The sequence below is a fragment of the Stomoxys calcitrans genome, chromosome 2, assembly GCF_963082655.1.
Source record: "Stomoxys calcitrans chromosome 2, idStoCalc2.1, whole genome shotgun sequence".
NCBI lineage: Eukaryota > Metazoa > Arthropoda > Insecta > Diptera > Muscidae > Stomoxys > Stomoxys calcitrans.
This window is the reverse complement of record NC_081553.1, coordinates 228,540,352-228,555,130: the sequence shown is the minus strand read 5'-3', so window position 1 is coordinate 228,555,130 and position 14,779 is coordinate 228,540,352. Positions and strand designations below refer to the sequence as shown.

The 14,779-nt window shown below is 36.9% G+C and overlaps 1 protein-coding gene across 7 annotated transcripts in view; it reads left to right on the top strand.

Moving 5' to 3' along the window:
* Positions 1–14,779, top strand: part of LOC106084304 (afadin) — a 192,147-nt gene that overhangs the window by 157,734 nt on the left and 19,634 nt on the right. For 6 of the 7 annotated variants that reach the window (XM_013247876.2, XM_013247874.2, XM_013247878.2 and 3 more), the window contains 8 exons: positions 4,711–4,832; positions 9,065–9,119; positions 9,975–10,225; positions 10,716–10,913; positions 12,769–13,234; positions 13,362–13,886; positions 14,091–14,338; positions 14,401–14,519. In XM_013247876.2, coding sequence (XP_013103330.2) covers positions 4,711–4,832; positions 9,065–9,119; positions 9,975–10,225; positions 10,716–10,913; positions 12,769–13,234; positions 13,362–13,886; positions 14,091–14,338; positions 14,401–14,519 — 1,984 coding nt within the window. The remainder of the gene's footprint in view (positions 1–4,710; positions 4,833–9,064; positions 9,120–9,974; positions 10,226–10,715; positions 10,914–12,768; positions 13,235–13,361; positions 13,887–14,090; positions 14,339–14,400; positions 14,520–14,779) is intronic. The other variant, XM_013247877.2, reaches the window with a different exon arrangement.

Sequence of the window (14,779 nt, the reverse complement as noted above, 5' to 3'; positions counted from 1 at the left end):
TAAAAAAGCACATATGTCTCTGTTCTAAATTTGAAAATGCGTGCAATTTTTTTTACATTGCCCTCATGGTCTAGAAAAAAAATTGCGAATAATTTTTTTTGGGTGTGGAAAGAAAAGACAAAAAAAAGGCAAAAAAAAAACTTGAAAATTAAATTTGTATTGTTTGAAGTTAAAATAAAAAAAACATTGGTATTAAACTGATTGATTTTAGATCAAACTAAAAAATGTATCCAGTTGTATAGGAGGGAATTAAAAAAAATGCTTAAATGTTTATGAACAATTAAGTTATAGTTTTCATATCCCATTATTAAAATTCTTTATGGCCAATTGTCCATTAAACTTCCTAATTATCATGCATTACATAGTTGACTTTTTGTAATGTCTGCTATGAAATAATTTATAATAATTTATTTCTTTACTTAAAATCCTATTTAACATTAATTTACATTTAATACAAATAATTGCATGACTCATCTTTGTTTTGTTATTTGGCTATTGCTGCAACAAAACACCCCATTTCGGATTTTTAACAAATTAATTTGAAATCCAAATACTGAATAAAAAAACAAAATGACAAACAATAGCTTTGCTCTGACTTTAACGAGGGGTGGCATATATTTACAATATCAAACAAAAACAGAATACCGATCTACAACAACAACATGGAGAGATGGACGGCAAAAGAAATACAAAAACAAAATTCATTTAAGAAAGAACATAATCGCATATATCGCCCAATACCGCCAGAATCTAATAAATGAATTCAAATTCACATTTAAACGATGTAGCCGATGACGATGCCGAAGTGAAAGAGATGAGTCTCCACATAGTGTGGAGAAACCCCTCCAGTTTACATTTAAGAGGCAGTATGATGAGTTAGGTTGAAGAAAACAAAGAATATTAAACTTGATAGCCGAAGAAAATTTATTTCAAGTTGAAATTGGTTTTTATCTCTGAGAGGATCATGGCAGGGTTGGAATTTCAAAGGTAGGGTGATGGTATTCGATCCGTAGAGCAGTAGTTTAGAATTTTATATGTAAACATGACCGAAGACGAAGGGTTCTCAATATTTTGTCATGTTTAAAACACACTCATATGTAGGCACATGGGAACAAGGGCAAACTTCTCACAAATCAATGAGTGCTGACAAATTGAAGTTTAAGCTCAGTGTGGGGGCCTTCTTTTTAAACCCAAGTCCGAACGGCGTGTCGCAGAGCGACACATTTTTGAGAAAAGTCTTTACTTGTCAATGTACCTCACATATGTCGCCAGCATTAGGAGGGGATAACCTCCACTGAAAAATTTTCCTGATGTTCTCGCCAGGATTCGAACCCAGGCTTTTAGCGTCGTAGGCGGACAAGCTAACCTCTGCGCTACGGTGGCCTCCAAACCCTTTCTCAAAAGTCTAGTTAGAACTTTTTCCACCACCAGAATCCCAAGTTAAAAGCCTACTGCACAACATTTGGTATAAAGCCCATTGGGACCAGAAGACTTGTAAGGCTTGAAAGTGCAAAAGTGACCAGTGAACTCTCTCAAAAGTTACCAGCTCATATAGGTAAGAGGCAGGATAAAACAGGGTTTGTACCAATAAACCCATAGAAAAAAAAAAACCACCGCTTTGTCAATATTGACCCCACTGGTTCATAAAAGTGGGCACAAACATGTATCACATCAACCACAAATAATGTCTCAATTTGACAACTTTTGGTGCATGGCTTTATCAACGGTGAATGGCTTCGAAACCTATTTTTTACCAGATTTTTTTACCAAACTATTATCTTCTGTATATCAAAAAAAAAAGGATCTAGAAAATGTAATAAGACTAGGCTAGACTGGAGTCTCAGCACCGTTAAAGTTTAGTAACTGTGATTTTTAACAGGTAACTTAACTACAGATAGAACATTCACTTACATACGGAGGAGTCTCATAGATTTTGGAGACTGATTCCAAAGAAATGCAACGGTAGTACACCCTTAGAAAAAATTAAGCACGGCGTTGTCAAATTGACCCCATTAGTTCATGAAATTGAATAAGCACACCGATGTTATCAGTTTAACCACTAATGTTTATAAGTCGACAACATTTTTGTTAGGGCAACTTTTGCCCTATATACCTGCAAGAGAGCTTTTGGCACAAGTTGGGGGTCAAAACCGCGTGTCATGCACTTGGTATATACTGCAGTTGTTAGACCTATAATGCTAAATGGTGTTGTAGTTTGGTGGACGGGGCTTCAAAAGTCCACCTACTGTTAGCCGGATCCAAAGGATGGCTTGTTTGTGCATAACAGCCGCACTGAAGACGACACCATCTGATGCACTGAATTTAATGCTACATGATGTCCATAATTGTTGTACATAACAGCCGCACTGAGGACGACACTATATGATGCACTGAATTTAATGTCCATAATTGTTGCGATCACTGCTATGCGGCTACGGACGCTGAGTTATCCTTGATACAATGCCCGAGATTCCAGGTAATGTGGATGTGAGGAGTACTATGAAGAATATGGACTGGTCATATCGAGAAGGATACCTGACCACAGCAGTGTGTACCAAGCGGAGATCTTTGCAATTACAGAAGTGGTTGAATGGCTTAGATGTAATGTCATAACGACGATTGGCATAAATATCTTCTCAGACAGCCATTAAATCCCTGGAGAAGATATTTCTGAATTCAAAAACCGCCCTCGACTGTCGCAGATCTCTCAAAGAGGTGGCGGAACATTTCAAAATTTCGAGCTCTTGCCACGGTATCTCTTTTTAGGCAAACAAAGGATAAAAGAAAAGAATTGCTATGTTATTGGAACAATATGAAGTTATGGTTCATTTCGGACCATAATGAACTGTATAACGGACACAACAGTAGAAGTCATTGTGTAAAATTTCAGTCAAATCTAGTAAGAATTGCGCACTTCAGGGGCTGAAGAAGTAAAATGGGGAGATCGGTTTATAGGGGAGCTGTATTGGGCTATAAACCGGTTCATGCCATATTCGACACGTATGTTAAAGGTCATGAGAGAAGACGTTGTACAAAATTTCAGCCAAATCGGATAGTACTTGCGCCCTTTGAGGCTCAAGAAGTCAAGATCCCATATCGGTTTATATGGCAGCTATATTAGGTTATAAACCGATTTGAACTATTCTAAGCACAGTTGTAGAAAGTTATAACAAAACACCTCATGTAAAATTTCAACTAAATCGGATAATAATTGCGCCCTCTAGTGGCTCAAGAAGTCAAGACCCCAGATCGGTTTATATGGCAGCTACATCAGGTTACAGGCCGATTTCAACCATACTCAGCGTAGTTGTTGGAAGTCATAATAAAACATCTCATGCAAAATTTCTGCCAAATCGGATAGGAATTGCTCCCTGTGGAGGCTCAAGAAGTCAAGATCCCATATCGGTTTATATGGCAGCTATATTAGGTTATAAACCGATTTGAACTATTCTAAGCACAGTTGTAAAAAGTTATAACAAAACACCTCATGTAAAATTTCAGCCAAATTGGATAAGAATTGTGCCCTCTAGCGGCTCAAGAAGTCAAGATCCCAGATCGGTTTATATGACAGCTATATCAAAACGTGGACCGATATAGCCCATTTACAATCCCAACCGACCTACAGTAACAAGAAGTATTTGTGCAAAATTTCAAGCGGCTAGCTTTATTCCTTCGAAAGTAAGCGTGCTTTCGAGAGACAGACGGACGGACGGACAGACGGGAATGGCTAGTTCGACTTAAAATGTCATAACGATCAAGAATATATATACTTTATGGGGTCTTAGACGAATATTTCGAGGAGTTACAAACAAAACGATGAAATTAGTATACCCCCATCCTATGGTGTAGGGTATACAAATCGGTTTCCAAGAAGTAATCAAATCATGAGTTGATTTTATCAACAGGTATTTGTTATTCCATAAAAGTAAAACTAAACTTGGCAATTCAATTCAATGTAAGTTATACAACAACATTACGATTTTCCCAAAAAAATTTAGATGTAAACATGCCACAAAAGTTTCGATTGATGATGGAAACTGACCAACCGAACAAACTGAGTTGACACGAAACCCTTATGATGTAGGTGGTTGGATAGCATTGGGTCAATTTTCATTAACATTTTTCTTCATACTGCCCCTCGACATACAACATTCATGCCTCAGAATGTCATGAATGCAATGAACAACATGGTAGGCCCGCCCCCCACTTCTCGTCTGTCTTTCGGCATATCTGTGGCTGTTGTTCTTGTTGCTCCACCAAACAAAAATCGAATAAAAACAAAAAAATTCAAATGAAATTCAAGCAAAAAACAACGAAACAATCATCATCATCTGTCCGTAATGAAGGCGTTTCGTAGAGCAGACGCCCCTTGTTTTTTAGTCGAATTTTAAAATTAGTGAATGTTAGACGTGTATGGTGGATTGATTCTGTGTGTGTGCTGTTTTTGTTGTTTTTTACTGAATCTCAGTGATTGAGGCGCTGAATTGCAGCTTCTATCCTCCGCCAGTTCCTAATTAAATCATGTAATAATTAATAAAAATTTATTTCATTAAGAGCTTAAGCGGAAAACGTATGCCAACAAGCCTTACGAATTCCATATAGGCTTATGAAAAAAAAAAACTGCAATTAATTCTTATTATTTGAACAAAAAAAAAACGAAATTTTTATTTTTTTCTAAAACTCATGTGATTTTTGCCTCTTGTTTTGTAGAACGGTTCCGTGGTCATGTTTGGTCGAGTGGCATCCTATCGCTTTGTGGATTCGCCAACGGATGGCCGTTACAATTTGGCCTTGTCCCAGTCACAATTGGACTCAGCGTGTCTCTATGAAAGGTGAGTGTGGTGCATTTTCATATGTTCATCGTCGTCTCATAGTCGTTGTAACAAAATCCAAAGAGAAATTTTTTCTAAAAACAAAATCAAAAATCCAAAATACAAAAAGAAATTATAATTTATGTGCATATCTATGGTCATAATAATCCTCACCATCATCTTCATCATCAAGTGTTGCTAAATGCTGCTATTGCTTGTTGTTGTAATTTTATATGTGTCTGTTTTTTTTTTGTTTTTATAAAAACAAAATTTATGTTGTAATTTTTATGTTTTTTGTTTGAGATTTTAATTTTAACATATTTCAACGCTGATAAGAAATAACGACAAAAATGCTTTTCGAAAAAGAACAAAAACTAATTGTGAAATTACTGTGGCTTCTGTGGTGTTATGAAAATAAACAAATCTTTTAATCCCATGAAAATAAAAATAAAACGTAAATATTTGGTGGTTTCCCATGTAACTACACAAATTTAAATATTTTAAACAAAAATGTGCTTAAAAAATGTTTTTAGGATTTCAAAAACTATCTGAAATATAAATATTTTTTCAATATTTTGGAAATTTTAAGAAACCCAACTCAATTAGCAAAATACAAAATTTTGCTATGTTAAATAAAATTATTTTTTTTTGGACCATAAATAAATACCTGTGGTTTACATTTCAAATATTATTTCATGTAACTAATGCCCGTGGCTGGCCGTCGGTGGTAATTTTCGCTACACAATTCTGCTACACATTAACAGTTTTGCTCTCTGTGCGTAAGAAACTCCCCGTGTACCAAGAATAAAAAATTTGATCCCATAACTCTTCCAAATGAAGGCCAAAGGGGGAAATTGCTCATCAAAACTCACCTCATGATTGGGAAATAATAGCGTTTGATAGCGTTTCCCGAGGAGCTATCAGCAGATAGGATTATTATTCAAATGCTTATGTGTCTGACTGATTGTCCTATGATTTTTAATCCCAAATCGCTCATAATGCTAAAACATAAGAACTTGGCCGATCCTGTCAACACTAATGCTATTGAAGACAGCCTGAAATCAAAAATACTCATCCATGAAACCAATAATTTCCTCTTTTTCCCAGAAAAATTCCTCCGCTTGCATCTACCGAACGACGTTAGCGTTGCCACCAATAACTTCTACAAATGTGCCATTACAGCTTACAATAATCAATCCATAATTATCGGTATAACCTATTTGTATTGATTATCGAGTTTCAGACCAAGTATGAAGGTTAGATCGTCCTGAAAGGTCTCTTAACTCAGACTTGGTTCTGATTCTTGCGTTGTCTTCCATCTTGCATAGACAAAGATATGCTGAAGGTTGATCTGCTTTTCAAAGGTTTTCACGATATGACCTAGAGATATTATCTGCTCTGAAAGTATTGTAGTAATCACGGTCTCCTCGTGGCGGATTTGGCTAAAATTTGAGGTCTCTTATCATTGAGTCAAACTGAAATCGGACAGCATTCATTGATAATAGAAAAGTCTTCCCTCTATCTTTTAACCAGAGAACTATTGATTGTCTACAATTTAACTGGCTATCCATCCATCGACTCCTGATACATTATTACAGCATTCATTGATAATAGAGAAGTCTTCCCTCTATATTTAACCATAAGTCTTTTGACTGCCTACAACTTAACTGGCTATCCATCCATCGACTCCTGATGCATTATTATTTTCAGTCGGCTACAGCTTTTTAACCTGCTTCTAGGTAGGTTTACTTTCTAGATTTCCTTCTCGAAATTCTGAGACCCAGTTTTGATACGTCTCTCTGATTGGTCTTCCCATTAGAGATCTAGTCTTCCCTTTCATTTTCAATGACTTATTTTAGCCGGGAAAGATGGATCGGGTCCTCTTCACATGAAGATAAAATATGCCAGACGGGATCACCCTGCAGTTGTTAATCCCATGGCAGCCGGTTGTACGCACCTGATTGACCCGATGGAGTTCTTCATCGGCTAGGGCTGCCGCCGCAGTGTATAACACACTGCTACAAGAACAACCTTGCAGTTGTCGAAAGAGGCAAAACTACCGACCCAATTCTCATTTCGAAACTCTCTTGGAAAACGCAGGAAAACCATGAAAGTCGCTGTGCGCCTTGTACTCCTGCAGATGTATGATCGGTATAAAGTAGGGAGTTACCCCGCAGATGATTTGCTGGATCTACAAGGCCATTGAGAGACCAGTTCTGACATATGGTTAACTGGTATGATGGAAGGCTGTGGAGAAGCGGACTCGCAATAGGATCAGAAGATTCAAAGATTCGCCTGCGTAGAAATCACGGGAGCGTTAGTTAAGGTCCACACTGCAGGCAGGTTTGGAAGCAATGCTAAATATGCAACTGTGCCGCCAAAAATGCTCTTAATATGGGGGAACTTGGCATTCTGAAAAAGAGCGGATGCGTGGCCATGGTTTCATTTTGGATACTATGGGTAGGTTGGGCAGACTGAGGAGAATCTCGGACTTCTTGGCATGGAGACCGATACGAGAAGGGATCTTTTGGTTGCGCTTTCCCGGCAGGGGAGGAGCGGGAGACGAATACTTTGTTTGAAGAGAATGAGACCTCGTTTGTTATTGTTGTTGTGGTTGCCGTAGGCAAATAAACTTGTTCCTGTCCATAGGAACAATCGCCCTCGGGTATGTTATCGGCATTGTTATTTAAAGTCGCTAATAACTCTCATTGTCGTGTCGAGTATTACAGACTCTCAGCATTTTAGTAAGAGCTGGTACTGTCTTAAGTCGCTCCTCAAGAGTATCTCGTAATAGTTATTCGTACATATGTATTCAGGAAAACTATAATTGCATTATCCTCTAAGCGTTTGATAATCTGCGTATGGAGCGGCAAATTTAAAGTCAGGGAGTCTGCTTAGTATGTACTCCAAAGGGCCAACAACTGAGGTGGTGGTATCAGGTCGAGCATATTTACTGCTACTAGAACCTGCGACCGGCTCCACTGGCCAGTCGCTGTCGGCCAGTGGAGTCTGTAGAGGCTTCTAACGAAAACACCTGGTTCGGACCTTGTGGACATAATCCATCCAATCTCATCCTCCCATGCCTGTCATATCTCAGCAAATTTAAGGACCGGGACTTGGCTTTGCATGTACTCCAAAAACCCAACAGCTGCGGTGGTGGTATCAGGTCGTAACATGATTTCAGCTACTGGAACCTGGGATTGGCTCCACTGGCCGACAGGCAACTGGTCTGCAGAGCCTTCTATCGAAGACACCTGGTTCGAGCCATGAGGACATAATCGATCCAATCTCATATTGCATGCGTACTATTGTCATTTTCGAATAAAAAATAATTGCCCCTCGAAAAGCAGGGACTGCGATTAATTCTAAGACTCTTACAAGAAAACAAAGACTTGCTTAATTGGGCTCGAGGAATAGTATCGGGCCATGCTATTTCAGACATCCCATTTTCGAATTCGGCAACAGTACTGCAAAAGTAGCCTCTCTTGTATACGAGACATGCATAGTTATTCTAGCTCACTGCGCACACGAGCTAATATGCCTTATTAGCGTGTCGCCTACGGTCTTAACCATCGGTTTCTGCTGCCTTGTTGCGTCGAGTGCTGCCTTATTCAAGTTTTAAGCGTAATGATAAGGGACTTACGTTTTATAGCCGAGTCCGAATGACGTGCAGCAATGCGACACCTCTTTGGGTAGAAGTTTTTACATTGAATAGTACATCACAAATGGCGTGGCATAAAAAAAAATATTTCTGATTTCTTGACCATGAAACGCGAACCTCTGCACTACGGGGACCTTCAATTTTATATAACAGAACATCTACCACGAGCTAAAATTTCGAAAAGCATTTTTTGTTACACATGTTTTAACATCCTTTTTCCCATCTCTCAATGTGTTGTTCATGTATTTCATTTATTTATTTTTTCTTTTTCATTTTATGTTTTGTACAAAAATTTTATGTTGCATACGAACAAATCGTTTTCTATTATTGTTGTGTGTCGATGTTCAATTTTTTATGAAAACCAAAAACTGCACCAACACCAATTCACACTCACACTACCAACAAATCCAAATAAATATTGGACTAAAACAACATCACTCATACCGAATATAAAACTCAATATTAATTACACACAAACACACATAAACAAATATATAAAAACCATACATAAAACTATACACATACATACGAACGAACAATAAATTTTGGACGGAAATGATTAAATTGGTTGAAATGCGGAAATCTAAAACAGTCGCTCACCAGCATCACCAGGTTCCTGGAACGACGAGGATGGAGCTTTAAGTTCGGTAAGTTACTAAGGGTATTCTTTTAAAGAAATTTTACAAAATGTAAGGCATTGATAAAGAAGGGAAATATGGTACTTTCGAATATGTAAATTTGAAATCTGCACAAGCCATATTGTCCTAACTTTGAAGATTTTTTTTTAACAAAATTTAAAGGTTTAAAGTCAAACTTTTTTTTTAAAAGGAAAATTTTCTATTTGCTAAAGTTTTTTTTTACTTGACTTAAGGAAATTTTAGCTTTAATGGTAGTTATATATCCTTAACTTTGAGTTTGTTACACTGTAAAACAGTAAATCTGGCATCGATAAAGAAAAGGAATAAGGTGCTGTCGAAAATGCGTATCTGAAGTTTGCATAAGCCATCTTGTCTGAATTTTGAATTTTTTTAAACTAAATTTAACGGTTTTAAGTCAAAATATCCATACTTTGGAGGAAAACTTCCTACTTGCAAAGTTTTTTTACTTGATTATAAGGACATTTTATCTTAAATGGTGGTAATATATATTTAACTTTGGAAAATTCCTTTTAAGGAAACATTTTCTTGGCTAAAAGATTTTTTTTCTTAATTTTAAGGAATTTTTATCTTAAATGTCAGTACATACATAGATGTTCTTAACTATGAGTGGGTTGTTCCAATTTATGGTAAGGGTACTACTTCAGATTTCCGCTACAAAGTACAGATCTGCATAAGACGTCTTGTATCGACACATAAGATGTCTTGGGCTAATTCGAAAGTATAGGGTAGTATCAATGTCGTAAATTTTTACTTAAGTTGCAAGAAAATTATCCTTTACTTTCTTTTAAAGAAGTATGTGTATTATAATATTTTCCTTTTTTTCAAAACATTGTAACTCCACAGACCCATAAAAGTGATTATGATCCCCATAATGTAAATGCCTCGGACCACACCGAAATAGATGGTAATCTGCGTTCTTCAAATGGTTCTGATTCTAAAAATCAACCAGGAGGAGGAAATTTTCATGGAGGATCCAGTGGTGGCGGCGGCGGTGGTGGAGGAGGAGGCGACACACAAAGCTTAGAAGGTAACCTGGAAAATGAGACAAAATCCATATCCAGTTTAAAATCAGGCGGTTCGAATAGTCAAGAAAGGTAAGTATGGATAAAAAAAATCTGAAGAAAAAATTAAAAACGTAAAAAAATCTATCTAAAAAAATTGGTCTTAAAAAATCTTCAAAAATTAAAGCATAATATTTTTGTATTTCTTTTCTCTTTAAAAAACAAGCCAAAAACAATTGCAGCTTCTACTTGACACTTACTCTACAAATCACACACTTTAAGTTTGTGCTTCTCCACCCCCCCTCAAAAATCTCAAACACTTTTGTTATTAAAAAATTCAAATTCGTTTGCCATTTCATTTTCTATCATTCATGCAAAATGTTTTAAGTGTGTTTTGTTGTCCTTTTTTTTATTATTTTCTAATAGTAAAATTTTGTAATGTCATCATAATTTGTGTTGTCTGCTAAAAAAGAAATTACCAGCCATTGCGAATCATAAAAATTAGCAATATTTATATTTTTAACTGATATTAAATATTTTAAATGATTTTTCTTCATTTTGTTTGTTTGTTTATTTTCTTTAGATCTCCCAAAATGCCTTTATCATCGACCTCAGCAGCTGCCCACATCGAACCCCAAGGCCAGGAGCCTATATTGCCGGCCGTTTTAGAATTCCCTGAAACCCACCAGGAGTTTTTTCTAAGACACATCATTACCGAATTGGATGTTAATGCGCCGCATTTTAAATTAGCTCCTGTTTATTCCTTGTATTTATGTGCCAGGTTTGTAAAAAGCATGTTTTTTTTTTATAAAATGTTATGCTCAAGCTTTTGGCCTTTTATAAAATCGCTCAAATCTGTGTTTGTTATATTTTTGTATTCTTATAAAAGTTTCATGGTTTGCTATTGTGCTAGGCTTTCTACTAACTTTGGGATAATATGCTGATTAAACTTTCAGTTAGGAAATCCTTTGTATCTTGATACTCAAAATTACAACTTTTTTTAGAAACAGAGATGAAAAGTTTCTTTCGGAAATTAATACTTAAGAAACTTAGAGTGTATGGGGGAAAATGCGGAAACATTTCCTAATTGAAAATATTGACAACGTGTGGTGTCGGTTTTGCGAACGGGCGTTGTCGATTTTGTGTACCAACCGTTATCAACATCATTTCTACAAAATGTGTAGCATGTATACCAAACTTAAGTTGAAATGACTCTTAAACATTGTATGTACATAGGCGTCTGTGGTAGAGCTGGCAAACTATGGATAATCGCAACATTCGATATTTTCGATAGTTTCAATAATAAATATCGATAGTATCCAAACTATCGTTGATCTATCCCAAAACCTATATTTCAAACGAAAATGAGAAGTTAAAATCAGAAAATCGATTTATATAGAAGCAATATCAATGCACAGACCAAATAAAACCAAGGTTAATAGAGTCAGTTGGAAGTCATGAGAGAAATCATTCTACAAAATTTTAGTCTAATCGGATGAAAATTTTGCCCTCTATAGGCGCGATGTTTCTTAAAACATACATTAAGTGTCGGATTGCTTAGTTATTCAAAAAATTTAACTTTAGCAATAGTATCTATTGGAAAAATATAAATCGATATGCAGTCAAAAAATTAAATATCGATAGTGCAATCGATATTTTGCTAGCTCTAGTCTGTCGTACAATGAAGTTAGAGTTAATTATTGTAAAACTGTGCAACAATCGTTGTCAAAATTTAAACATCTAGGAATTGCATCGAACCTGTCGTTAAAAAAAAGTGTTGTTTATTTAAAAATATTTGTGGTTGATCTACTTACATCTCCTCTGTGTTGATTCGCATTTATGAACCAATGATGTCAATATTGACAACACTGTGGTTAATTTTTTTCTTTTTTTTAAAGGATCGATACTGCTTAGCATGATTTTCCATTGTTAAGAAGATCGCATAAAACTTATAACTTAAATTTTTGCAATTAATACTTAAAAAACATTAAGCGTACAGAGAGGTTTTTGAGAATGTTTACAACATGCGGTGTACCAACCGTTACAAATAACATGCCTTCAGGATATGTATGCATACCAACCTTTCTGTGGCACAATTAGGGTGTACATACTTCGATTAACCGTTTATTTGCGACCTTACAAATAATTATCCAACCATTGTAAATGAAATATTTCAAATAAGAAAATATTCGAATAATTTGGAACGGTTAATCGATTAAACATTATGATGTTAAAAAAGATTAAAATCATATGGATTGTGTCATTTGTTTGTCCCCTACTAAAATGTACCTAACAGGTAGGTGCGTCTTTGCAAGTGTGTCACAAGGGTTCTGACTTTACCCGACATCTGGACAACGATTGATTCAGCGAATATTACAGATTTCATAGTACATAGGTATACGAGTATATCCCTTCTCAGTCATCTATGATATGATATTACCAGGTTTTTGTAGTTGCTAGTCAAAATTCCATGCTCAAAACCTAGTATTGAGCAATGTCGTTTAGTATTGTGACCACTGAACTATTTCGGTTAGAGTAGGAGTTTAAAAAAGTCAGCAGCATATACATTTAGAGAAACTTTTTTGATTTATAGTATCCCATTTTCAAAAGTTTTTTACATTCTTCTACCCTTCCAGATATCGTGCTTCAACACACTACCGTCCAGAGCTTCAGCCTACAGAACGTGCCCATAAATTAACGATATTCTTACATCATGTGGCCAACCTAATCTACAATGTTGTCCAAGAACAATATACCGATCCTAGAATTTTGGCCTTTTGGATGGCAAATTCATCGGAATTTTTACATTTCCTTAAATCGGATCGTCATATAAGTGCTTTTTCCGTGCAGGCTCAAGAGGTGCTGGCCGAGAGTGTACAGACCGCCTTTCGCAATTTGGTGAATTGCTTTAGAGTTGAACTATCGCAGACACTGAATCAATTTCTATCGGAGACCATAGATCATGATTCAGCTGCTGGCTTGGTATTGACTGTCTTGGGTTCGGCCATGGCCTTGCTGAGAAGGTGTCGCGTCAATGCTGCTCTGACGATACAATTGTTTTCACAATTGTTCCACTATATCAATGTGATATGTTTTAATACGGTGAGCAAGGAAAAGTTTGTGTTTGAAAATGTTTTTTGTTCATGATTTTGCTAACGTTCTTTAACAAAATTTATAATTTTTTCTTGAATAAATTAAATTAATATATTTTTTTGTGTATCCCAATTAGATTGTGGCCAATTCCCATATGTGCACCGCAGAATGGGGCAAAGTTATGACCGAGCGTTTGCAGTTGCTTGAACTATGGGCCGAACGCCAGGGCCTGGAATTGGCCGCCGATTGCCATTTGGCCAAAATCAATCAGTGTGCCCAGTTTTTGCAGGCCCCCAAAACCTCGGTGGAGGAAATCCAACAGTTGGCTTGCTCTTGTTTCCGTTTGAATTCTTTGCAAATGGCCGCTTTACTACAACAAGAGAAGATACCCAGAAATTTGGTGGACACTGCCATACGTATGGCCGAATCGGTAGCCGATGAATTGACACGAGCCGATGGTCGTGAGGTTCGTTTGGAAGAATCACCCGAACTACACTTGGCTTTACTGCTGCCCGATGATGGCTTCAGCTGTGATGTGGTAAGAGGCATACCCTCAGGCTTGGTGGATTTTTTAAACCCACTGCAACAGCAGGGCATGTGTCGCTTGGCCGCTCAGCCCACATCAATAGGCTTATGGACAGTGTATATGCATCAATTCAATGTAAGCAACTAAATGAAATTCTAACATAGATTTTCTTTCTTCTTGAACTTTTTTTCTGTATTTAGAGCGCACAACAAGCCGTTTACTGGCTTAGGTGTATGTCCATAGTGGCATGGGGCGGATTTATATCTGCACCCTCTTTTCAACCTAACCTAACCTTAATAAAATTTAAATATGAACATAATATTTTTGTTTTTGTTTTAGGCCCGCTCTTCCAGCGCAATGTCCAACAAACTTCCCCAGCCGGAAGTTCAAGTTATAAAGCTACATAAAAACTCCAATGGCATGGGCTTGTCAATTGTGGCCGCCAAGGGTGCGGGTCAAGAACGTTTGGGCATCTACATTAAGAGTGTGGTGCCTGGTGGCGCTGCCGATGCTGATGGCCGCCTTCAAGCTGGCGATCAGCTGCTGCGGGTCGATGGCCAAAGTTTAATTGGCATAACCCAGGAAAGGTTTGTTGGAGAAACCAGTCTACAAATGTGATAAAAGATTTCAATGGTTTTTTTTCTTACAGAGCCGCTGATTATTTAGTGCGTACAGGACCTGTTGTAACATTGGATGTAGCCAAGCAAGGAGCTATTTATCATGGTTTAGCAACATTGCTACAGCAACCAAGTCCGGTTATACAACGTGGTATGTTAACCAAAAATTAAATTAAAATCAATTTTAAACTTTTTAAAGGAGTCTAAAGACATTAAGGGTCAAGCCTACAAAGTCAGGGTCATTGCGTTTCGGTTGCTTTTTTAGCCAAATTTGCTAGCAGACAAAGGCCTTTCCTTTGAGTGATGTTCATAGGATTTTAGGTGTTTGGCTTTTACCCTCTTTTAGACTCCAAATCTAATATTATACCCACCGCCATACGATGGGGGCAAACTTTTTTGTAACACCTCGAA